Here is a 25,343-nt window from a genome sequence, read left to right as displayed (position 1 = left end):
GTTGCTATATATGAAAAAAAAAAATGATGGTTAGAAAACAAGATGAAAGTAAGACTGGTCTATATATGAGTCTGAAGCTCCACAATCCCACACAGTTTGTTTACTACATTGCTGGTGGGAGGGCAAACTGGTCCAAACTCTATGTAAAGCGGTCTGGAGGTTACTCAGTCTATTAAAAATGGAGCTATCATATGATCCAGCAATTCCACTTCTAGGGATCTACCCAAAAGACACAAAAACATTGATTCAAAAGAACACGTGTACCCCTATGTTTATTGCAGCACTATTTACAATAGGTAAAACCTGGAAACAATCCAAATGCCTAAAACATAGATGACTGGATCAAGAAGATGTGGTATATATAAACAATGGAATACTATTCAGCGATCAAAAAAGATAAACTCATGCCATTTGCAGCAACATACATGGAGCTAGAAGGAATTATGCTCAGTGAAATAAGTCAGAAGGAAAAAGAAAAATATCGGATGGTTTCACTTATAGAAGGAATATAGGGGAACCAAATAAGACATCAGTGTGAAAAAATAATAGCAGTACAAAACACAACAAAACAAAAGTAGACAATTATAAATCAGAGACATCGTGCATGGGAGGAGGCAGGAGAGGGATCAGAGGGAGGGAGGGAGGAGCACAGGGGACTGTGGTGATGGTGCACGGGTACATTGGTGAAGGAACTTCTATGAGGACTATACCTGGGAGGGTAAAAAATATATATATATTGTTTAAAAATGAACAATGATGTAAAAATAAATAAATTTAAAAAATAAAATTCATATAATTAATGTGTAATTTATATACCATTTCCTGTATTTTTTAAAATACATTCAAGCATGAATTTAGTTCTAAATTATCTAAAGTGTTGACCTCTTTAGACAATCCTTCATATTTAAAATGTGAAGTATGGGCCTCCCCGGTGGCGTAGCAGTTGAGCGCTGGGTTGCGAAGCTGCCCGCGGCCTCTGCGGCGCCGGTTCGATCCCCGGCTGCTCCCCGGCCACCGGAGGAGGGCCCCACATGGCGCTCAGACCTTTCCTGCCGCCCACTGCTCCCCCAGCAGTGTACTTCGGTCCTTCTGCCTGCTCTGCTCCCCGCTCTGGCTCTGGTGAATTCTCTCACCCTCCCATGCTTCTGACTGTACCAAGTGCTTAAATAAATAAATCTTAAAAAAAAAATGGGGCTAAGAAGAAATGAGTTTGAGGTTGATATTCCAAATAAATGCCTCATTTATTGCTCTTATATGTTATGAATAAATGACAAGGTGCATGCATTAACAATAAGGATGGGTGTTGAGTGACATTTTCTTAAGAAAATAGAAGCCTCTAATAAGAATACCTACATAAATAAGATACCTTTCTACAGCTTGGCCCCAATTTCACCAAAGAAATTAATTTGAGGGCTATCATGAAATGGAGACCCATATTCTCACATCACAAAGTACAGGTTTTTGAAGACACTATCAATAGTTGCCAAGCCTCGTAGGAGCATCATTCCCACTATATGTTTCACTTTGTATAAAAACTTTTCATGGCATTCATTCCAAAATGAATAAGTAGTAAATTAAGTTTTTAGATATTTACATGAGGAAATTTCTTAGATTATTAGACATAAACCAGTTAAAAACTGGGGCTTATCTACCAAAATCAATGACAGTTGTAGGTATAATTAATTCATAGCTCATCTTTCAGAAAAAATTAAATAGCAGGCCCCATTCTGTAAAGTCCAAATTTTGTAAATGCATTGTTTTGTATATAAAAAAGCAGCCTGTAGATTAGGGGAGTGTGTATGCAATCAATCCTAAATGATAAAGTGAAATAGTAAATGAAGCTCAAAAGTAGAAGGATCTCAGAACCCAATTAGGGTGACAGATGTAAGAAATGGTAAAGAAGGATGCAGAAACCATTCCTGAGAAAGGAGATTCTCATTTTTACTGAATTAGCACCAAAGCTGGGGATCCATAATGAGCTCACTCCCCTTAGTCCATGCCTGATGACCCTCCACAGAGCCAGGATGCCAAGGATAGGGTGCTACATATTTGGAAACTATAATTAAAAGCCAAGCAAAACAAAATACACACAAAACATTGCTCCAAGACATTCAAACACCAAAGTAGTATATATTTTTGACATAATCTCAAGTCATTTAATGCTTATATATTAGTTCCCTTGCCTTAAGGGAGGTTTCTAATTAATATGAAATATGATAGCATTATCATACAAAATCTATGGTAGTGTAGTTATCTATGGACAGATAGATGATAGAGAAACAATATCTACAACTATAATAATAGACTTTATAGAGATGAACATATTAGCAAAAACCAGGAGGATGCTAAATAAATTCTTTATAATAGTGATGTTGGTATTTTCACAGTAAGGTCCTTGCCTTTGACTTCCAATTGAATTTCAAAAGTACAGGAATAAACAGTGTGGCCATTTGGAAAATGCAAGGTTGCTTACCAGTCGGTGTAAGGTGTCTCCAGGTGATAACAGGTTCGGGACGACCATTGGCCATGCAGACCAGGGTCACATTGCTGCCTTCATTCACAGTGACATCCGAGGAGATGTTGGAGATCTTTGGTGGAACTGTAAAGACAAAGTAAATGGAATAAAGAACCATATCTAGAACCTTATCTATATAGGCAGATTTGATGTCCATGTGCTGGAAGAAGCAAATTTGAGCTAAGTACTTTTATGACTTAAACCACTTGGAATGTTGTGGTAAGAAGCCAAGATGCTTTAAGACTTTCTTAGACAATTAGTAAAAGACAAAAGGTGTGAGTTTTACTATAAGGTAAGAATCTCTCCACTATAGCCATGCATTTTATGAAAAACAGAATAGCGTAGAGAAAATTTCTTAGATCTTTTTCTGATTAGAATGGACCTTATCTGGATATCAGAGGGCATGCACATTTATATAAATATTAAGAATAAGCTTATCATGATTACTTATATTTTCTTCTGTATATAAAGTTAATCTAGCCCAGTTTTTGCTCCAAATGCCAGGAAAAATAGTGCTATTTAGTGTGAGATTGCACCGTTGTGCTATGAATATGTGGTTTATACCTGGTAACTTACAGTCTAGTCATATAAGGAAACCATCTGTTAATCACTGTAATTGAAGGCTTCTAAGTATCATTTTGGTGTATGGCAGACCAGAAGATGTACCCTATAGCTTAAAAACTGAATTAATGAGTTCTATGTCACAGATAGGTAGACATTACAAAAATACTCTTAATACTATTACTACCATCGTTACTATAATTTGATAATAACTAACTTTAAACATTTACTGTATATAAGACCCTATGTGAACTACTTTGCAACTATTACTTCAATAACTCCTTATCATAAGGAAATGATTTCCTATTGTGTTAGGAATTTTGGAGGGGTCTGGCTGCTCTCCATTCATAAACTTAAGCGCAAGAGACAAGAGTTCATGAAAGGAAATCAGGTTTAACCAGATGCTGGAAAATCTGAGGACATGCAGACTGTTGTCACAAAGGCCATTTCTCAGAATTGGGGAGAAACAGAAACTTACATGGGGGAGTTCTAAGAAAAGGGAGAAGTTTTAAAGGGTCTATGTCAATAGGATTTTCGGATAAAATGCAGGGTTTTCCAGGAACTGCCCCAGGACCTTTTTTCTTCCAAGTTTGGTCTTAACCAGATTTGTCCTGGCTCTAGGGTGTGCTTTTTACTATGGTAATGAGGTGTCTTAACCCCTGTTACTTCTACCTCCATCTTGGCTTCAGCCAGTTTTGCCTGGTGTTCTTGTTCTGTCTGCAAGAAAAGATAAACAGGAGCAGAGGAAGGATAAACAAGGCAAGATTAAGGAACTTAAGTTTACCAGATGGGTGACAGTTTCCTACTGTCTGTACTCTGCTCCTCATTCTTGAGGTACAATGAATGAGGGTCCATCATCTGGAACTCCTTCTTGCTGAGTAGGGGCAGAGGTTTGGGGCCATCAAGGAATACTCTTTCCCTAGCTAACTTGAGACATGATTGGTTGTCACATGATGGCAGGCTGTAATCCCAACTGTTTATATCCTTGAATCATAATTATTTGGAAATTTTAATGCCTCCAGCCTTTTAGAGACAATAGTAACTAAGTAATTCAGGAGACAAAGACCGAAGATCAAATGAAATATGTATATTATAGTACCAGTGACCATGGGCCACGTAAGGGTCCCATTCAATCAAACCAATTAGAAAAGATTTTGCTTATAAAAGCCCAGGGCCAGGAATTAAGGTGTCCCACTTCTGAGTAGCCCCTTCTATCTGTATTTTCAGTTTCTAACTGGCCTTGGAGCTCAGCTCAAGGCTGTTTCTGTTCATCTGTGAATGCAAGTCTCAGATAGAAAGTTTATTCTTTTTGTGCTCTTGAAAGGTCTGAAAACAATTTAACCATTTAGCCTTGGTTACAGTATGAGGATTTTATTTAAAAGTGGAATCTGAGATAGAGTGTGGACTAAGCAAGAAACATAAAGACTTGAATACAGGCAGACTCCAGGCCCCATGCTCTTAAGCACTACTTGAAAGAAACTTCATCTTCACAACCCAGCTACCAGATGGCCGAAAATGACAGAAATTACTTTTTGGTGATGTGAGAAATGAGTCCCCAAGGGCTAGCTGTACTGCCGTCTGACTTCCTTCATTAGTGTTCAGGGCAGAACATTAGATCTCATATTGGTAGGCTTAAGTGGGAAGTGAATTACCCACAAATTTCATCAGAAAGGTTATGCACTGATTACAAATAGCAGAGTTTATGGTTTGACTGTGATTTTCCTTTTTTTTTTTTTTTTTTTTTACTTGTAGTTATTCATACTGTCCCTGAGAAAGTACATGTCAGAGGGAGGGAGGAGAACAAGAAAGCATGAAGCAGTTCAATAATAAAGGAATTTTATGTTATTTTATTTTTCTCACTCTCCTGCCCATTGGGGACTCTGTGTAGTGAAGAATAAAACAGTGACATTTTCTGCTTGTAGAACCAGCTGCCTGACAACCCTTGTAGATCCCTTAAGAGGAAAATGATGGTATGAAGGTAACTGGCCAGCTTAGAATGTCACAAGAAGGAAACAGGAGAAGGACATTCATGACCTTAACATTCTTCTCTTAATGACACCTGATAGACCTCTGGGTGGGAACCATGAATGAAATCAAACCAGTGAAAGAAGTAGAAGGTAGCTGGTTCCCATTGTTTGGCAGTTTCCAATTGTAGGGTTGTTATTATCTCTTTTCTCTTTTGGAGTAAAGGGTCCTTATCTTATACTCACATACTGACTTGCAATATAGTAACCCAGGTTTTTACTGTAAAGACCTAAAAGGTTATTCCCATTTTATAGATAAAAATGTGAGGTGCAGGAAGCCAAAATGGCTTATCAAGGGTGATCCCCTTATGAAATATTGACAGACTTAGAATGCAGTATACTTGAATGTTCATTTGTTCTATTGTACTGCTGAGTATGCCAGTGTTCTGAATATCTTCAAAACACTAAACTATAAATTGTATTGTCATTCAACAACAAAAGTCACATATATTAGGTACTTTTTTCAATAATCTAAAACCTGTAACAAGAAGCTATATAACAATTATAAGAGCTCATGTATGAAAGCTGTTGTTAATTCTAAATTGCAAGACAGGACACAACACTGAGAGCAGAAATAGAGATATGTTCTGGCAAAAAAGAAAAAAGTATACAGGGGGTGACACCATATGCCAATATAAAAACATGAACATTTAGGGGCCTCCCCGGTGGCGCAGCGGTTGAGTGCTGGGTTGCGAAGCCGCCCGCGGCCTCTGCAGCGCCGGTTCGATCCCCGGCTGCTCCCCAGCCACTGGAGGAGGGTCCCACATGGCGCGCAGACCTCTCCTGCCGCCCGCTGCTCCCCTCAGCAGTGTACTTCGGTCCTTCTGCCTGTTCTGCTCCCCGCTCTGGCTCTGGTGAATTCTCTCACCCTCCCGCGCTTCTGACTGTACCCAGTGCATGTATAAACAAAAAACCAACCAACCAAACAAATAAATAAATAAAACATGCCTCTATAAAAAAAAAAAAAAAAAACAAAACATGAACATTTATAAAACAAAAGAATGCCAATGGCCAAGCCCCAAAGAATTATTACCTTTGACAAAATTACCTCTCTTATAAGGAAAATATTATGAGGGTCTTAGCTTTTCTAAGATGTGTGACATACACCTAAAGAGGTGGGAAAACTGCACTTCTGAATCATGTACAGTGTTGTAAATCAACATTACATCAATAAAAGAATGATACAATAAATAAAATAGATCACATATTTTGTGGCTTTTCAAATATCTCTCAGGTTTGGGCCTCCCTGGTGGCACAAGGGGTTAAGTCTCAGCACTATCATGCTATCGCCAGCCACTGAAGCATGAGTTAGAACCCTGGCCAGAAAGCACCTGGAATGAGGTAAGTAAGTATAGGAATTGAGCATAATGAATGAAGCTGAGAGATACATTTTCTTAAAGATTTACTTTTATTTATTTGTGCATATAAGAACTGGGGTATAGGCCAGAGGTGTGGGGGGTGAGAGGATTCACCAGAGACAGAGTGGGGAACAGAACAGGCAGACTGACTGAAACACACTGCTGAGGGGAGCAGTGGGCGAGTCAGGAGAGGTCTGCTACGCCATAAGTGGGCTAGCTCCCTGGCTGGGATCGAATTCAGGCCTTAGCAGTGATAGAGATGAAACTTTACCCATAGGCCGCCAGGGAGGCCCAACATTCTATTTTGTTTTAAAGCATGGGCTATCTTTTCTGTTGACTCTTTGTCTGGTTAGGCCCTTTCTCACTTCAGGTTTCAGCTTATCAGATTATTTTCTCACTTTTCCCAGAATATTGCCCTATTATCCTCCACTTCAACCCTATCCCACCTAGCTCCTGACTTCATATTGAATGAAGTACCCTTCCTGTGTTTTCACACTGTGCTCTGCATTTCTTCACCACAGCCCTGAGTTACTAGCTCCATTATTTACCTGTGACTGTCACTTTACTGAAGTGGCAGGCAGGAAGGCCTTTGCATTCTCGACCACTGCATCTTAAATGGCATAGTACTTGGATTTGGTACTCAAAGAGTGAAAAAGTATTTGTGAAATTTTACCCCCAGCTCTTTTCTGAGCTCAAGGAAGTCATCTCATTGAACATTTGTCAAAAAGAGCACACTTTTATTTTGAAACAGAAAAATACAGATTTTATCAATATTTTTCTAGCAACCCCTCTAGCCATTGATTTCACTATTTCAACTTCTTTGACTCAGTGGAGAAAAAAAAAATAGAGCAGGGAAGAGTTTGAGTAGTTCAGGAACACAGGAAGCAAGACAAACTTGATGTCTAATTTTCTCAATTAGAGATTTTTCTGAGTTTTAACTTACTTTTTCTTGTCTACAGTCATTCATATATATATATAACATGTATTACATATATAAAAATATATGCATATATGTTATATATATAACATGTATTACATATATAAAATATATGCATATATGTGTACATACACACATATATAAAATATACATCACTTCTAAAATAATGGTTTAATAATTTATTCCTAGTTTTCTAATGAAATTTATGGAGTTTATGTTATGCCACCATCACTGATAATATACTAGTGGCAAGTCAAATTTTTCTTTTATCTTGTAAAATCTTTATAAAGATTCTGGAAAGTAAGAGATATCTCATTACTACTGCCACTTTATCGATGTGGAAATAGGGGGCGAAATAGGTAAAATTATATAGCTAATGAATAATAAAGCTTAGACCATAGCCTAAAGTTTATAGATGTCTCATACTTCCTCTAGATTATTCATTTCTGCTACAGTGGTTCCAAATACTATTATTTTGCTCTGCTTTGATTATTATCAAGGATGACTACCTAGGAAATAATGTTTAACATGATAATCTTATTTGCATCAGCAAACATAAGTTGTTTATCAAAATCACCGTAATATTGATTTATGCTCAATTCTTGGGTTATTGCAGTATGACTGCTATTTTTTTTTTTTCCTTCCTGGAATATTCCCTCACAATTTTTATTCACAGGATATTAGTGTGATTTATTATATTTTCCTAAATGTAATTCTATGAATTATTTATTTGACGTTTTCAACCTATTCAGTTTCAGTGATCTCTTCACTTTGTCTGGATTATTTTGTTTTTCTTAACGATTAATGCCAGATCCTTATCCTGCAGGGAATTGACCTTTTGTTGTCATGTTATTTGTAATGTCCCTAATTTATTCCTAACTTCTTAATTTTGTTTATAATCATTTTTGTTTTGCAAAATTTTCAGATTTCTTTGCTGATGTCCCTTCTCTGATATCTTCTATTGCTGCGGTGCCTATGAGGTTCTTTCCTAATATAAGATCAGTTAAAAGCGTATCTTTACATTTTCTTTCAAGAATTTGTTTGAAATCACATCGAGGTTATTTTTGGTGAGTGCTATAACCATATTTTTTCCCATGATTTTTTAGTCAATTCCCCCAATGTTATTTGTTAAATAATATAAAATGTATATATCATTTTGAATTTTGGTTTTCAAAATTACTCTATAATGTGCTACCAAGCTTACCAGAAATTCATTTCTGGGAAGCATATGACTATCAACATTATTTACCATGCCAAGTAAGTGTATCAAACTATTTTAAAGTATAAGTCATTTATCTTTTGGACACCACACTATTGTTATGTTTTACCAGTTCTAAAATTCATTGTTTATTGGATGAACACCTCCTAAAATGTTGAGTGGAAATATAATTTAGAGCTGTCCTCCTTTCATGACAAGAGAAAAATTTATTATCTGAAGGAATCTTGAGGGTTTTAATTTATATTAAAATATGCCATATTTAATAGTTGTAATTTTAAAGTGTGAATTATTGTATAGCTGATATTCTTTCCTTGAAATACACATAAATTCTGTGTTAAGGAAATGAACTTTTTTTTTTTAACAGTAAAAATTGAATGATAGTTTCTAAAGCCATGCTAACCTCTAGGTGGATCTGAATATATAAGTTTCTTCAGTTGTTCAATGCACCAGAATTAAATCAGATATGACCCAACATGGCTCTTTCACCCTTGTGGATTTCCCAGTCCCCCTTGTTCTCAGGGCTATTGTCTTGATGCCCAGAGTTCCTGCTGGTCAAGCTAAAAGGGAGAGTCAGGCAGGGGGCCTTTCACCAGGACAAAAGTCTTGGTATAAGGAACATACTGGGAAACCAGTATCTGCTGAAAACAGCAGGCAGATTTTATGGCCAGATTAGCAAAACCAGCTAGACTACCTTGACAGAAAGTTAAGGGAGAACAGGAACAAGAGATAGGATGTTTTGATCAGCAGGAACAATGGGGTCCCCCAGGTAACAGGCCCTGTTCACTCCCCACTGTCTTGTGCCAGATAATTATGCATCCCCAATACACATCCCCACTACATACAGACTATTAAGCACCCCCAATACATGTACCCATCACACACAGACTATTATGCATCTCCAGTACACATCCTCACCACGTACATTTCTCCACATACTTGCTCACCTTCACTGACGCTGATCCCCAATAAATGTGAGACTGCCCTTGGAAAGGCACTGTGCTCCTGAGAGGTAAGCCCCTCTAGGTCTCTCTCCATTTGGACTTAAGAGTTGTCTTTCCTTTGTCCTGTGCCACTCCGATGCTGCGACCCTGCCAGGCAACCCACGCTGGTTTATTGTCCCTTCTCATTCTTTTGTAGTTTCTTTACACACTCCCACCTAGATCTCAGGGTCTGTCCTGGCTTTTGTGGACAGAGCTACCAGCACATGTTTGTGTAGTTCAATAGATTCCAACTCATTCCTTTCCTTCTTTTATATAAAACTAATACCTCATGCATGGCCAAAAATGTACATGTAGGTAACATCAGAGACATAAAATGACAGTTTTAGCTGCTCAAATCTAGGCCGCCTTCTTCTGCTAAGTTGCCCTAGATTTCCTTTGAAGAAACAGTCGTTGGCTTATTGGGGCTGTCCATCAAGTGACCCATTCTCCCATGGAGGAGGCAAGGGCATAAGATCTGAAGTTATACTCTTGCTCCTGGAACTAGGATTTTATAAGGAATAACCCAAGACAAGTTGAAGCTGATTCAACCAGAGGGAGATGGCTTCAATGGCAACCATTCTCCATTTTTCCTCTATATCCATTTCCCAAGCCATGCGCATGCTCTTCTACAGTGGCTGGCACACATTTTTCCATCTCTGGTTCATGTTATTTGTTTTGGGCAAGAATATCATCATAGGGAATATAAGCAGAGTCTTGACAATTTGGACTGATTTGGTCTTGTGCCTGTGCCACCAGCATGAAAGTAATGTCAACTGAGTCTGCAGGTCCAGGAGAAGAGTGGTAAGTGTCAGATAGGGCTGCCAGAAAAATACAGGGTATGGACTTCTGATGAACAGCAAATATTTCTTGTATTTATTTATTTTTTAGTATAGCCATGTTCCAAACATTGCATGGTACACACTTATGCAACAAATTTGTTACCTAAAATTCAAATTTAACTGGGCATCCTATATTGTTATGTGTTAAATCTGACAACCCCTAGATTGGCTGGTTTACACACTAGTGAAAAATAAACAATAGCTATTTTTTATGTCCCTCAATTTTGGAGCAGTTTATTCAGCAGTAATAGTTAGCTAATACATATCATCAAAGGCGAGGCTCCTGAAAGGACTATTATTTTTCACTCGTATCTGCAGCTTGTATCCCTAGAGATGCATGATTTCTGTGTTTTTAAAGGAAAGAGTTTTCTGCTTTTCCTGTGATTCTGTGAGTTATTCCATATTCTTCCAATAAATTACTTCCTTCTTACATAAAATTAGTCAGTCCATTTCTATTAGCTTAAGCCAAATAAATCTAATTTTGGCAAATTGAGAAGTAGTCATAGTGAGGGGAAAATGTACAAGGGTGCCCTTTTGTAAAGGTAAATTATTGTCATCTCATTGTGGATTTCCACCTAACCATGTTAGTTACCGGTTTAGCATTGATTGCTGTCAGTCAGTACATACTGCTTTAAAAAGAATCCTAATTCTGCATTTGATTTGAATGTTTTAGTATCTCCATCTTTGGCCCCTGACTGATCATCTTACAGAAGGAAAATAATGAGTTTCAGAGGACAGAAGAAAAGTGGTCATTTGGCTCATTTCTCTAACCTCAAATAATTAGCAGTTTTTATTTGTATTCAAGATACCATTGCTAATGATACAAATTGGCAACAATTTGGTTTTATTAGTCATTATTCATTTGAAGTTAGAGTAAGGTTTATGTATTACTGAATGTGGTGGAGGAGGGTTATTAGAAACACAATGCTATCAACATCTCAATTTCTAAGCTTTTTTGGGGGGGATGGCTCTAGTACCTTCAGCCATCCATGTCTTTTGCATATGTAAAAGACATGATCCCACATGACCCATATCTTTTGCATATGTAACAAACTGAGGAACAGTAGGGTGTGTCTATCTAAGAACTGGGTTCAGAAATCTACAGGAGTTTCTTGAGCAGTACTAGGCTGTAATAAGCATGATTCAAGAATTCAACAATAAGAATAAAAATATATATCATAACACATAAATGCCATCTTGTGAAACATCAAACATTCATCCAACCTGGCATTTTGCTTCTGAAAATGCCACTGAAGCACTCTTTGCTGCATGGTGTGGTCGTTTCCAGGATGGATGACAGGGTTGGAAAATGTAGCATGGTACACTATATTGAGAGTCAGGGGATTTTGATTCTTCCCTGCCACTAGCTCACAAGGCAACCACAAATTCACTGATATTTGCTTTGAATTCTCAACATCATGCACATCATAGGTGCTTAACTAATTTTGAATGAATAAAACAAATTAGTCACAGATTATTTAAATCTCTTCAAGTCTGAGCTTTCTCCTATGATAACTGGGATTAATGTGCACAGCTGATATTAGGACATTTTACAGGGTTACTCTGAGGGGAATACAAGATAATGTATGTGAACTTGTTCTGTAAACTGTTAGGGGTTCTATAAAAGTTATTGTACAGAACATGTATGCTAGTTAATAAAGCAACTCTGGCTTAACTCTTCCTAAATTAATATGATAAAAATAGTTCATGCATTTCTGTGACTGGTGGCATTTTAGTTCTATTTTTGCAGACACCAATATTGCCAAAAGGTTTAGGTAATTATTTCAATTCATAATGAAACATTAATAATGGCATTCAGAATAAATCACTCCAAAGATATATATTCAATTCTTATCTACTAAGGTACAGAACTGTAGCAGTATGTTTAGCCCTTTAGCCAAATTATAGATATTTTATACCTGTAATAAAATGTGACACAAAGATGTGGGAGTGTACAACCATAATTGAAATAAGCTTACCAAAAACTTTAGAAGTCTAATGCTTGGGCTAACAAGAAAAGCTCTACAAATAAAATTTTGTCCCCATTACATAATTTATAAAATCAAAAGGTAAAAGGGAATCTTTTTTATTTGTTATTCTTAAAGACAGCAGATGTTGTTAGGTGTTTGTATCTGTAATTTGAGTCTCTGAAGCCTTAGATCTTTCAATAGAATAAAACAAATAGCCGTTGATAATTTATTTTCCAGGAGTACTAGTTTCCACTGCTATTAGAATCAATTTATAAAATAAGAAACACAGTCTCTGAAGCACATATTTGAAAAGGAGCACTCTACAGGAACATGATTCCTTTTAGACACAAATTTCATGGGTGAGTGGGGAAAATATGGAAACTATAGATTCTTTCAGTGTCAGATGAAGCTGAGGGCAGGAGAAACTCTTAAGTATCAATTATTTAAATTTCCCAGCCAGGACTACATGAATGCTTTAATGCAATAAGTGAAGTAACTTGATGAAAAAGGAATGTTATGCTAACAATTTAGAGGGCAAGAAATTAATAAAATATACATATAAAACAAATGAATGCCAATTGCCAGATGAGCAGTCACATGGCAAAGCCAGAAAAACTGAAGCATAGAAGCTCATGAAAATGACATAGTAAAACAACCTGCAATCAAGAAAAGGTCATTTTCTTTTAATCAGTTAGAAATAGTGTCTGAACTGCACATGTAAGTAAAAGTTAGTGCCTGAAGCTTCACTTACCATAGCCCTCAGAGATGTAGCTGGCATTTTACTATGTTAGCCAGAGATATAACCTGGGCAAGGCATACTTTTTGAGTTTTGGGGGTTTTTGAGTCCTACATGAACACATTCTTAAGTGGCACTATCCTATGAGTTCCTAGAATCATGCTAGGTAGTCAAATTTATAACAAAATAGTACCTAAAGATTCATCCAGAAAATAGTCACATCCAAAGGGATGTTTTATGTGGGTCAGATCTAACTCAAACACAGTAGTCGTGGGACAATGGTTCACTTATACACCACTTAGTGTGGTGTGTATTAGGATGAAATGTGGGATGTAGTTACTAATGTATGGTTGAATTCTCTAGTATATCTAGAAAGAAAGTATTAAAATGGCATTTTTTTATATTTATTAAGTGTTCAGAGTTAGTCTGGAATCTAAGTGTGTGGACTGCTTTAGGAAGTGGACAAATTATTCGGGACCAACATTTGCATTCATGGTCAGCAAAGGGTAGCCATTATTGCTGCTTCAGCAATCGGTCTACTCTGTGGGATGTCAATGGCTGTTCCCATGCTTGGGTCATTGCCTTGCTCAAGAACAAATGGGACTATCCTTACTCTGCTCACTGCGGCTGCAGTTACTCAGCAAGTCAGCAACTTCTCCAAAATCTCATACTCTCAGACCCTTATTCTAGCTTTTTAGATATCTGTTTTTGCTAATCTGGGAAAGCATCCAAAAACTGGTTGTCATCAATAGATAGAAGGAACTAAAATGCTATGTTCCATGTACATAAGCAAAAGAAGTCTCTTCTTTCTAGTATTAAAAAATAGAGCAATGCTGTCCAACCAGAGCAGATGGTTTTGTGATTTGGCAGATATGGGAGTATGGAGCAGAGAGGAAAGCTCTAAAATATCAGGCTACCTAGGGTAGGTGACAAATAACAACTGGGTGAATTCCAAGGTCTAAGAGGTGGCACCCTGAGATTTTATTAGAGAAAAGGCAAGTGCATCTTTCCCCCTTTGCACTAAAAAAGACATGTTTCTATGTTAAAGGGAATTGTTCAATATAATTCTTAGAAAAGATGAAAACTCAAACTTGTATTTCTAGCATGTACTAAAAACCCACTACTTATTCCACAAAAGAAAATATAAAAATAAGATATAAATGAGTATAAATATATAAAATAAATATGGAGAAGTCTACAAATATACACAAAATATGTATAAATAAATGAAAAACTAAAATTTTGGTGAAACTTATTTTCTTATGATTGTACATTCTCATACCTTTCTGACACTTTTAAATTATATATCTAAAATGTCTAGACATTGATTAAAGGATTGAACATATTGGCATAGCTCGGCCTAAATATTATATATATAATGTATATAAAATATATATATGTATTTTATATATATTATACCTATAAAATTTAGCCCTAAATCATGACATGTCCAAAATACCTAGAGAATCATTATGGGCAACCAAACCATTTTTTGTGTGTTCCATTAGTTTTATTTATTTATTTATTTTTGTTTTTGGGTTTTTTTTAGTTAAATGTGAGGAAAATCTTGCTTATACTCCATGGATGAATTCTTTAGCTAGAAAGAAACTATTATAAACATGGAAAGAGGTAAGGATGGGATACAATGACAGTTGTAAACTGGATCAGCCAGTTTTTATTGTTTCAGCAGAAATGCCAGTCAGAGGTTATCATAAAACCTCTAAGAATACTTAATCTAACCTTTTTAAAAAGGCTTACCATTATCTTGTTTCTTTATTTCATTTTGGGAGTCAGAAATATATAGAGATAACTCTGGCCCTTGTAAGAATCCCTTAAACTTAATGGTCTCATGCCCACATTATTGGCCTAAATTCTATTCTATTTTATTTTTTTAGTTGCTGAAGGCATGATTTACTTTGTGTGTAGGGAGGAGATAGATTCTAATAGAAACCAACTAGGGTGAACTAAAGCATGCCTCGGATACAATGAAAATAATAAAAGTTGTTTCCTGCCACTGCTCAAGGGCCCAGAAGATAGACTATTTAGACAAAGAATAGGATTAACAGGAGGTTTTTAGAATTTATTTCTTTGCATTGCCCCTGTTCAAAGTTTACCATGAGTCATTATGAAGAGAATGTGGTACATTCACATTATTTCCTTCTAAACAAACAGTTACCATTGTGAATTAATTGATACAGTCACGCCAATTATAATTTTTCAAAAATTGTATGCAACGGCAGAAAACGTTGTAATTATTACAAGTGCTAGCTATAGCTACAAGTAGAATACTACTGCAATTCTAAGTAGATTTGAGAATTCCAGAGAGGTAAATAGGTGGAGAGAAAAAGATCTGAAAAGGAAAACCTCAAATTGATGAATATGAGCTAGAGCTCCATTTTTTTCTTATTTGTGTTGGAGGGCAAACTAACATTAAATAATGAAAAAAGACACAAGGAGTTTGAAAAGGAGAAATAATAAAAATAATAAAGATAACTAGTAACAATCATAATATCCTAAGTAATACATAACATTATACAATTTACAAAACACTGCTGTGTGCCTCATCTTATTTGATCGACACCCTATCCTGGTTTCTCATCTGAGACAAGCATTACCACTACCTCCTTCCTATTGGATGGAAAACTGAGGCTCAGTGAAGCATATTCTTTTGGTCAATGTCAGAAAGGTAGATAGTGAAAGTACTAAGTTTACAACCAGTTCTTCTGAGTGTCAAACAATATGGGGAGGGCTTGATAATTCAAAGACTAGCTCATCTTCTCCTGACTATGATATCCTGCCATGTTGATTGAATTGGACAGTTACCAAGACCATCAGAGCACCATTGGAGAGAGGGGTGTCTGGGAGAGTGGGTGGTTGTGCTGAGTGCAGTGACAGAAATACTGATTGTGTAGAGGCTGTGGAAATTTGACTTATTGAAATTAATTTTCTTTGCAATAGGTTCAATTAGTATTATATGATTAAGAATTTGCCTTTTTGGTTTTGATGATTTTTTTTTTTTAATTTTCATACCTGTAACTTGAAAATCTTAAAACAGTTTTACAAGGGAAACTAGAGTCATCCTCTCAATGCTTATTTGCTGCCTAAATTACATTTTCTCCCCCTCGATTTGGCCAATGTAATATGAGATTTCTCTTCTCTTTTCCTCCACTTTTTTAAAATTCTAGAGGGGGACCATATTAGTGGGGAGAAGGAATGTTTCCTCTCTGCTTCCACAAATGAATCCCGAGTGGGTTGCGTCTCTCATTAATCTTGAGCTAAATGTGAAGCTAGACATAGAAGCTTCTCGGGTCCCACCTGTTTGTTCAGAGCCCTGGGCATGTTATGGAGAAAATGTCAAAGATTTCTCTTCTCTTGCTTCTGCACCCTGCCGTGATGTTTTATTCAAACCTCCATGTCCTAAGGAAACAAACACTGCCTATCAAGATCTCCCCCACCTGGCTCCCAGTCTCACACATAAACATGCACAACACCTGTGTTTAGGAGAGCTGATCAATTCTCGCAAAAAGCAGTCTGCCGCTAACATGCTGTGGGGCCAGAGCACTCCGGGGAATGTTTTCTGTGGCAACGTGACCCTCTGTGACTGTATTAGTCTCCATCTCACAATGCTGGCGCTATACAATAGCACATGTCCATTGACCTGCCTTCCAACAAGAAATGGTCTTAACTGCAAGTAGAACTCTGGGTACTTATCCAGAAGAATTAGCTGCTGGAAAAATAGGGCAGGGTGAAGGGAGAAGGTGATGCAGGCATGACTGAGAACGGGTGAAAGTCAGCAGTACTTCCAGGAAAGGAGCAGAATGGCTGCTGGTCGGCTCTGCATATGCTCTGTGTTTGGTATCACTCTGGTTACCAATAGGGATAGTAGCTCGCCCATCGTGTTCTCTAGGCTAGAATGCTGTGGAAATGTATAGCTTTTCTACAGAGACCTGAGCATTAAAGGAGGAAAGCTAGCAGCCCCCATGGTTACCATCCATCATTTGTGTCTATCACTAGCTCCTGAGACAGATTATGGAGCAAGAAAGAGGAGGATGTGGTCATGGTGGTCATGCACATTGGCCTGGTCTTTCTTCTTGTCCACCAGCATTCAACCCACTGAGGGCAGCTGATGTGAGGGCTGCTTTCTTCTCAATAAGTCACAGACCTGCCATGGGGCAGAGATGCGTGCTGTACGTAAGGGAGGTTCTTGTGCTTTTATCACTTCTGAACATCTACACATGGACTGAGAACCAGGCCTGTTGGCCACCAGAAGTATTTTTGAGTTTCAGCTCACATCTCTACCTTTTTCAGTCCACTGGGAAGGGCAAATTCTCCCTCAGTTACTCTATTTACTCTCCCTCCCTCTCTCCTCAGGCAAGTTACTTAACCTCATCTGGAAAATGACTGTGCCCTGAGAGACTTTGGCAATTGATCTTTGATTTTCACAATTTTAGACTCACTAATTCCTGTTACACCAACATGAAAACACACTGACTAGCTGGCAGTGGCTTCTTATTAACTGTATGTTAAGGGAGAGAAAGAAAAACTTAAGGATCTTCCGTACCAAGTAGAAAATTACACAGAAACAATATTTGGGATCATTGTGATTACTTTGCTCTCAGCCCTTTGTTAATGCTTTCTTCCATTAATTATAGAGGCACCACAATTCTCTTGCTATCCCAACCGACTCACATCCAAATTGTAAATTTTTTTAGTTATTTGCTCTTCCTCTAATCAATGGTGGCTGCTTGAGAGAAGATAGTCTCTTTCCATGTCCTGTAAATTAAATATATTCTCAGGGTAGCTAAGGTTCCATTTTAAAAGAAATTCTTCGATACATTTAACACATAGACACCCATGCACATGTATATATGTAATGCTACCAAAGAACTATAAAAGAATGTAAATCCTCTCCCACTCTTAACTTTGATGAAACTCCACAGCACATTGGGCTTTGCTTTCTGCTGGCCCCTCTAATAGCTCTGGGAACAGATCAAGTTTCAGCCATAAGCCAGCTGGTGCCATTCATTTAAAAGAAAACAGTGAAGTAAGTGAGCAAGATTCTAATCACTAAATCTAATTATAAAGTAGATAAAGTAGAGTAAATTATTATAAATGTTTGTAGAAATGTCTTAAAACACTAAAAAAAGAAAAATTATCAACCAAACCAAAATCTCCTATGCTGGCTGCTGACAGCATTGCTTGGAATGAGGCCATTCACACGTGTAAATGTTTTATTCTCTGACTATTTCTGAAACCTAAATCTAGCATTCAGACATTAAAAGCTTTATAACTTTTCTCTCATTCAATCAGATGCTAAATGGTTCAACTCAAGATACACCTTAGTTTACAGGTCCTAAAGGGAGTCATAGGGACCTTACTCTTATGAAACTGAGGGGAATTTCAATATCCTCCGTGAAAATGGTAATCGTCAAGGCAAGGAGACAGGGGTGGGGAAATGAAGAGATGTTTTCCATGAGCGCATTTACTACTGCAGATTTAACATTCTTCTAGTTAACATTCTTCATTTAAATATTTCAAATGCTGCACATTCTCCAAATCACAATGCAAAACCAAAGGCAAACACATTAACACTTAATCCTTGGCTTCCAAACCAGCCGTCTGCCCAGACCTTTCTTACATCAGTTGTGTTTGTAGTCATCAGGGCACCACGGACCTCATCCTTTAGTCCATCTGCTTCCTCTGGGGATGAATGTGTGTGCTCATAACAGAAAGAGCTCTTCAGAAAGAGCATTATTCCCAATTTATTGTGCATTTTGTCCCTGGAGGTTGTGGGGAGGGCTGTCTGTGCTCACCAAGTATCCATGTGTTTCTCTTCATCACCCACCTCCCGTGATTACTTCTGGGTCCATCTAGCTGGCTTCTGGCCAATAAATGTTGAGGAAAGTGAACCAAGCCATATCCAGACCTAGCCCTTCAAACACAAGCTAGCATCATGCCAGCCCTCTCTTACCTTGCAGGGCAACAGAGGAGATGTGTGATCCAGGTGGTGTAGGGCTGTGAAGAGCAGGGGCTGCCTGCCCTGGATTGAACTTCATAAGCAAGAATGAGCTGCGAGACTTCAGCAATATCTGCAGTGGCAGCTAACGTTAATTACTCTGATCAAAACATCATTAAGAAAAGCAAACTATACACTTTTTATTTAGAAGTGTACTGGTCTAAACTTAGAAATTGGATATGATGTTCTCTCAAGGTCCCTCATATTTCATGATTGATGCAGAATGAAAATCCCCTTCTGCTCCATTCAATGAAGAGATTGATTGCTGTTGCGAAAGACTCCACAATTAATCTTCCAGTCTATTCATCCATTTCTTTTTAATTTTCTGACTAACTGTAGCTTCCTGCCTGACATTAACCATCACCTATAAGAGATGTAGGGACCTCTCCTCTGCTTTGTTGTATGGAAACCGGAATTTAGAGTCAGAAATGGATGTCTTTGTCTAATTCTGTACTTCATTTTTGTCTTTACTACCCATCAGAAGTTTCCTTCTGCACATCTCCCTCTGGTTATAGGCCTTCAATGTTAAGAACCTGAAGTGCCTGCTACAGACCCCTGATGTATCTATAGGTCATATCTCAGAAATTTGGCATTCTCGAATTTGAATTTTATAATTTTATATAATGTGCATTGTGTGAAAACAAATGATGTGTAAAAATCAAAGCAAACAATGGTGTAAAGGATATTACTTGAAATAGAAAATGGCATTTTCCATCATGAGAGTCACAACCTCTAGTCATTGCTATTGAGATAATGAAACAATACTGGGTATTTCTAGAAAATGCCTAAGGCAATATTGTGCTAAAAATACTTATTTTGTACTCCAGGTACTATAAACAAGTTTCTCTCAGTTTGCATATGTTTGCTAGTAAATAGCACAGCTGCCTGGGAACACCTGAGTCCTGGGTTATATTTTTGGCTTTCCCTCTGTCTTAGTATCTTTTGTACCTGCAGGGCTTTCTCTCCCTCCCCTCAGATATAGGAGGAGGATAATGCCTCAAGAATTATTTAAAGAAACTGTGTTACATAATCAATGCAAGGACTCAGGGGGACCACTGTATTATTTCCCCTTAAATCCCAAATTACACTATCAGAACAAATATGGTTTCTACCTGGGTCGAGCATGTCCTCATATTTTCCAGAGTGAAATGATTCTATACTGGGCACTCTTCAGGCTCATTATTACATAATCATTTTTTCATAAGAAAAACATAAAGGAATTTCATAGAATATATTTCTAGTACAGGAGTTATGTTTAAGGCCAACCAGGGAGACTTTTAGGATAATAGTGAAGGGGGCATGTTGAACAGATATGGCTCTGAATAGAAAATAAGATCTGACCCACATAAACAAACAGTTATCTAAAAGTACCCATTTGACTACACACACAAGGCTTTGGGAGACCTAGATTTTGAGTCTTATACTTCCTCCCACTCCCAGTGGGGCTCCCTCAGGCCACAAAATCTCTCTATCCTTTAGTGTCTTTACCTCTAAAAATAACATATGCCAATTTTCTAGATTCCAGGACAGATACAAGGATTAACTAAATCATTTAGAAAAATAGATTGTGTACACATGCTTATAATGTTTTATTTTAAGTAATTATCCCCCTCCCCTAACACACACATTTTTTTTTTTTTTCTAGGAAAGGGAGTAAAGTGAAGTCAGGATTGCATGGTAGTATGGATGGTTCTTATATGAGCTCATGGGATGTAGTTATACTTGGCCTGGCACATGCTCTAACACTAATTAAGGACTTAGGAATTAACTTTTATAGTTTGTAATAAGCCAACGGTATCCTATAGGAAAGATTCTACCCAACCTCAGTGCTATAAACTTATTCTATTGCAAAGAGGGTTTAGTTAATATTTCCTGTAGCCAAAAAATATAAGAGATCAAGGGTCTAATATCAAAGATGTGGGGGAGATAAATGCTTGGACAAAATAAATAACTCAGAAATCCCTGAAAAGCTATGACGGTAGGACCCATATTTTTTCAACACTTATTTATAGAGCTTAATTTAGTTGTTAGACACTGGAATCAGGAATTAGCCTAGATTGCCAATTCTGGTTCCTCAACTTTTTAAACTATTTAATCTTGGGGGGATTGTTTAGTTTTCTTTGACTCACTTTTCTTACCCATGAATGAGAAATAGACTCATTGTCGGATTTCCAAGTATTAAATGAGATAATCTAAGTGAAACACTTAACTTGATGCATGGACTACAGAACATGCTTATAATAAATAAGAGTCAGTGATCAAAGTTGTTGCTCTCTGAACATGTTAGTGTCACCTGATTCAGATGCCAGGGACAGTGGTTTAAAATATATTTTCTAGAACAAATGGGAATGAATGAATGAATGAATGAGTGAATAAATGAGTGACAGACAGCAGAGTTGTCTCTGGAAATATCCTTTGGGAGGTAACAGTGACCAGCAACTTCTATTTACTTTGATCTGTGATGTCTCTGTAGATTAAAGCATCTAAATAGTATTTTCTTCAATAGAGTGATACTTTGAATATTTTCTCCCTATTGCTAATGTCTTTGCTCTCAGCTAAGACCAAAGCCAGCTCCCCTTCTGATAGATATACTACAGTCCCTTAGCATTGCCACTTTTTATTGAAGACTATTTATTTGGTAGGTCTAAAGTAAGATAGATCAGTGCAAGTGAGAAAGGCAGGGGAGAGCACCAGAAGAGAAATATACCCAAATGCTTGATATTTTCTCTATATTATAAAGTAAAAGACTGAGATCTTCCTTTATATCAAAGGAGAGTTATAGTTGATTGGGAAACTGCAACTGAATAATTTCTCTTTTGTGCAGTTTAAAATAGCAACCTTAAAGCAACATTAGAATATTTCACATAACATTTACTTCAGGTTTTCATGAGAGAGACAAAAACAAAAAAAAACAAAAAAAAAACAAACATTCATTGGATTCAGTTCCCAGGTCTTTCTTTGCTCCCTGGGTTTGAAATAGCCTATATTTAAATGTATAAAAGTGTCTTCAAAGAACCACAGGTATAGAGAATTAGAAGTCTGTAACTAGAAGCATCTTTTGGGGCTGAGAAATGTAAGCTATTGTGAAAGCTCAACAGTACATGTTAGAATAATTAAATCTTTTGGAGATGATTGAACAGGGTGTTTTCAAATAAGCAAATCTACGCTTGTTATTCTGAATTCTTTTTATGGTAAGATGGTGTTTCTCCCACCTTTTCAGGCAATTAAAAATAGTTACCTGATGATCATTCATTATCAAACATGATATGGAAAAAATGGAACAATAATGTTTTGGGACTGAAGCCTTGCTTGGGAAATTTCATCCTTCAAATGAAGTCTTTCTCCAGAAGCTATTATTCACTATGGAAGAGTAGGATTAAAAGCATACTTCACACCTAAATAATGTGTTCACAGCACAGAGCATCTCTCCCTGGGTGGCTAGGCTCCAGTGCTTACAATTTACCAGTAGCAATAGGGTTTGGAGGAAGAGCTGTTGCTCCTTAGAACTTTATTACTCTTATGAATATTATTGTCTCAATTTATTCCAACGCAATGAGTAGGAGGGTGGGGATAAAATGCATACTCAGAAGCCTCTATCTAACAGTCCTGCTGGTTTGGGCATCACAAAATGAGGCACAGGAAAACCTTTGAGAGTTTGGAGCCTGCTGCGTGAGAGAGATAAAAGTAGAAACAGCAAATTGGCTGCAATACGAATGGCAGGTGCATTTGTTCACTGGAGGCGAGTTGGCAATTTAGTTTTCAATGACCAGCTTGTCTCTCTAAGGTTCACCTTTCAAAGTCCTCCCTTTTGCCCTCAACTTACATTGCCAAAGCTCTGCCTCATCTTGAGTCCCAATGCTCCAGGCAACAGCTACTCTTTACCCTGCTTCTTTATGAAGAAGGAAAAAAAAAAAGAGAGAGAAGAAAAGAAAAGGAAAAAAAAAAAGAAAAAAATATCTGGTCCCTTCCTTTGCTTATTTGGAATAGAATTAAAAAGGAAATGAAAACTTGCTGAAGATAGCACAGTGGAACATACCCAAAGAGAAAGCAAATGTGTGTTGTGTTTGGATGGTTTTGTCCTACCTGTGTAAATACAAACCGAGGGATGGGGCACTCTCTGGCAAAACACTGTGATTTTGACCTTACTCCAACATTTCTACTGATAACAGAGAATTCAAAGCCTTTGTTCCTACCACCAGGATGGGACTTTAGAGACACAGGTCAGTGGAGTAAAATTCAGAAAGGAGAGACTGATGAGAGCAATCTGTCTTCAGTGAAAGGAGATGGAGGGAAGTGACAGTTGTCCAGCTCCCGGCTTTAGATAAGCAAGAAGAAATAGCCTTCTTTCAGGGGGCAGCCCATAATGACAAAGAGCTATTCATTTTCCCTTTATATGAAAAACACATCTAACCTTGAAATGTACACGACATACATACCAGTTCTTGTATATTTTTTGTACCCATCATAATGATCACTTCCCTGCCATTATTAACTTAGCAATTCATCAAAAGGCCAGAACAGAGAGGGGCGGAGCAACATGGCGGCGAGGAGACACTGCGAGTAAGATCTCCCATTAAAAAAAGTTAATAGGGAGGAAAAGCGGCAGGTCCCAGTGAGAAGTGGGACACGGAAGATAAACGGGTGACGCCAGCAAACTGCCCGAAGAAGAAAGTGGCCATAAAAGAGGACTAGAAGGGAGGGAAGCGCAGAACCCTGCTCCCCTCCCCCGCCCACAGAGGCGGCACTCTCCGACCGGCAGAGAGGAGGAAAACAACAAACTAAAACGGCCCACAAGAACAAATGACGCAGCAAGCGGGACTGTGAGCGGAAAGGAACTATTGCAGCCACCATACCCCATGAACGGGAGCTGAGGCGAACCCTGCAGGATTCGCTGCGGCGGTGAGCGAACGGCTCCGGGCGCCATTAGAGAAGAACAAAGACCCCGGGAGACGCGCACACAGCCCGGGCTGCCGGTAAGCTGGTGTGGGAAAGCGGCGCGCTTGGCGCGCTTGAAAAGCAAGTGCAGACCAGGATCGCAGCTGCCCAGGTCCCCGCGCCTGCGACCTAGGCTTGGGAGACGACCTAGGCTTGCGGGGAGATGCGCGGAGGTACTCACTGAGGTGAAGGTCCCTCCCTGAGTGAGCAGGAACCAGGCACCCAGGCAGGGGAGCGGTGCAAAAGGCGCCATTCCCGCGCCACTGATCTGGGCTACAGCCCGCGTCCTGGAACTGAGGGATTTGGAACTGAGACCCGGGGCACGAAATTAGGGGCATGGGTTCCCCACGACGGTGGGGCACAAGGCAGACACAGCACCCCAAAGCCGTTGAGGTGTACCCTACCATCCCCGCTCTGCTCCCTGTCCCACGGGGTGGAAAATCAGCTCCCCAAGGGCTCTAGGAGAGATCTCTGGCGCCACCTAGCGACTTGAAGCCAGCACAGGCTCTTGAAGGAGCTAGTGGCCAGCTGGGGAGTTAGCCCACACCGGGCCCCTTCCGAAAAAGTAGTCTGAGCCCACAGGGAGAGCGAGCACCCACAGCCGGGGCAGACCAGGCGCGCAGAAGAGTGTGCCTGAGACTGGACGTGCAGGGAGTGTGTCCCACATCACCATTTTAGAACAGGGACATTTCTTCAGTAAAGACTACCTGCACAAGGCTTCCTCAGGAGCCAGAGGTGAGCAGGGGAAGTTCGCCCACGCCAGACCCCCTCTGGCCTGCAGTCCAAGCCCAGAGGGGGAACAGGAACCCACCGCTGGGGCAGACCAGGTGCACAGGGGAGTGTGTCCCCACATCGGCATTTTAGGACAGGGACCTTTCTCCAATAAAGACTGCTTGAAACTGACAGATGACTCCTGGAGGAACCAGAGGGGAGCAGAGAAGCCCACCCAAGATGCCGGCCAGTCCCATCAACACAGTGTCCCAACGCATATGGCAAATTAGAAAACAGACAGTAGGGAGGAGAAGAACCACACGCAACCTAGCAACTCTCCAGAGAAAAAGCACACCACAAAAAGAAAACCAGCCCCCAGATTGCAACGACAGTAACTTGGAAGAACTTCTGAGCCTTCCAGAAAGAGAATTTAAAATTGCCGTGATTAAAAAACTGACAGAAGTCATAAAGGAAAACAATGATAAGGGAAAAATAATCAACGATCAGAAGAATGAAATTGAGTCCCTAAAGAGGGAAGTAAA

General features: G+C 38.6%; 1 protein-coding gene across 3 annotated transcripts in view; it reads right to left on the bottom strand.

Annotated features, from left to right (window-relative positions):
• Positions 1–25,343, bottom strand: part of LSAMP (limbic system associated membrane protein) — a 615,816-nt gene that overhangs the window by 200,851 nt on the left and 389,622 nt on the right. For all 3 annotated transcript variants that reach the window (XM_054700551.1, XM_054700552.1, XM_054700553.1), the window contains exon 3: positions 2,474–2,599. In XM_054700551.1, coding sequence (XP_054556526.1) covers positions 2,474–2,599 — 126 coding nt within the window. The remainder of the gene's footprint in view (positions 1–2,473; positions 2,600–25,343) is intronic.

This window comes from Talpa occidentalis, unplaced genomic scaffold (assembly GCF_014898055.3).
Source record: "Talpa occidentalis isolate TD23 unplaced genomic scaffold, MPIMG_talOcc4v2.1 talOcc4.4, whole genome shotgun sequence".
NCBI lineage: Eukaryota > Metazoa > Chordata > Mammalia > Eulipotyphla > Talpidae > Talpa > Talpa occidentalis.
Note: the sequence above shows the minus strand (reverse complement) of the source record. Positions and strands in the feature narration are given on the sequence as shown.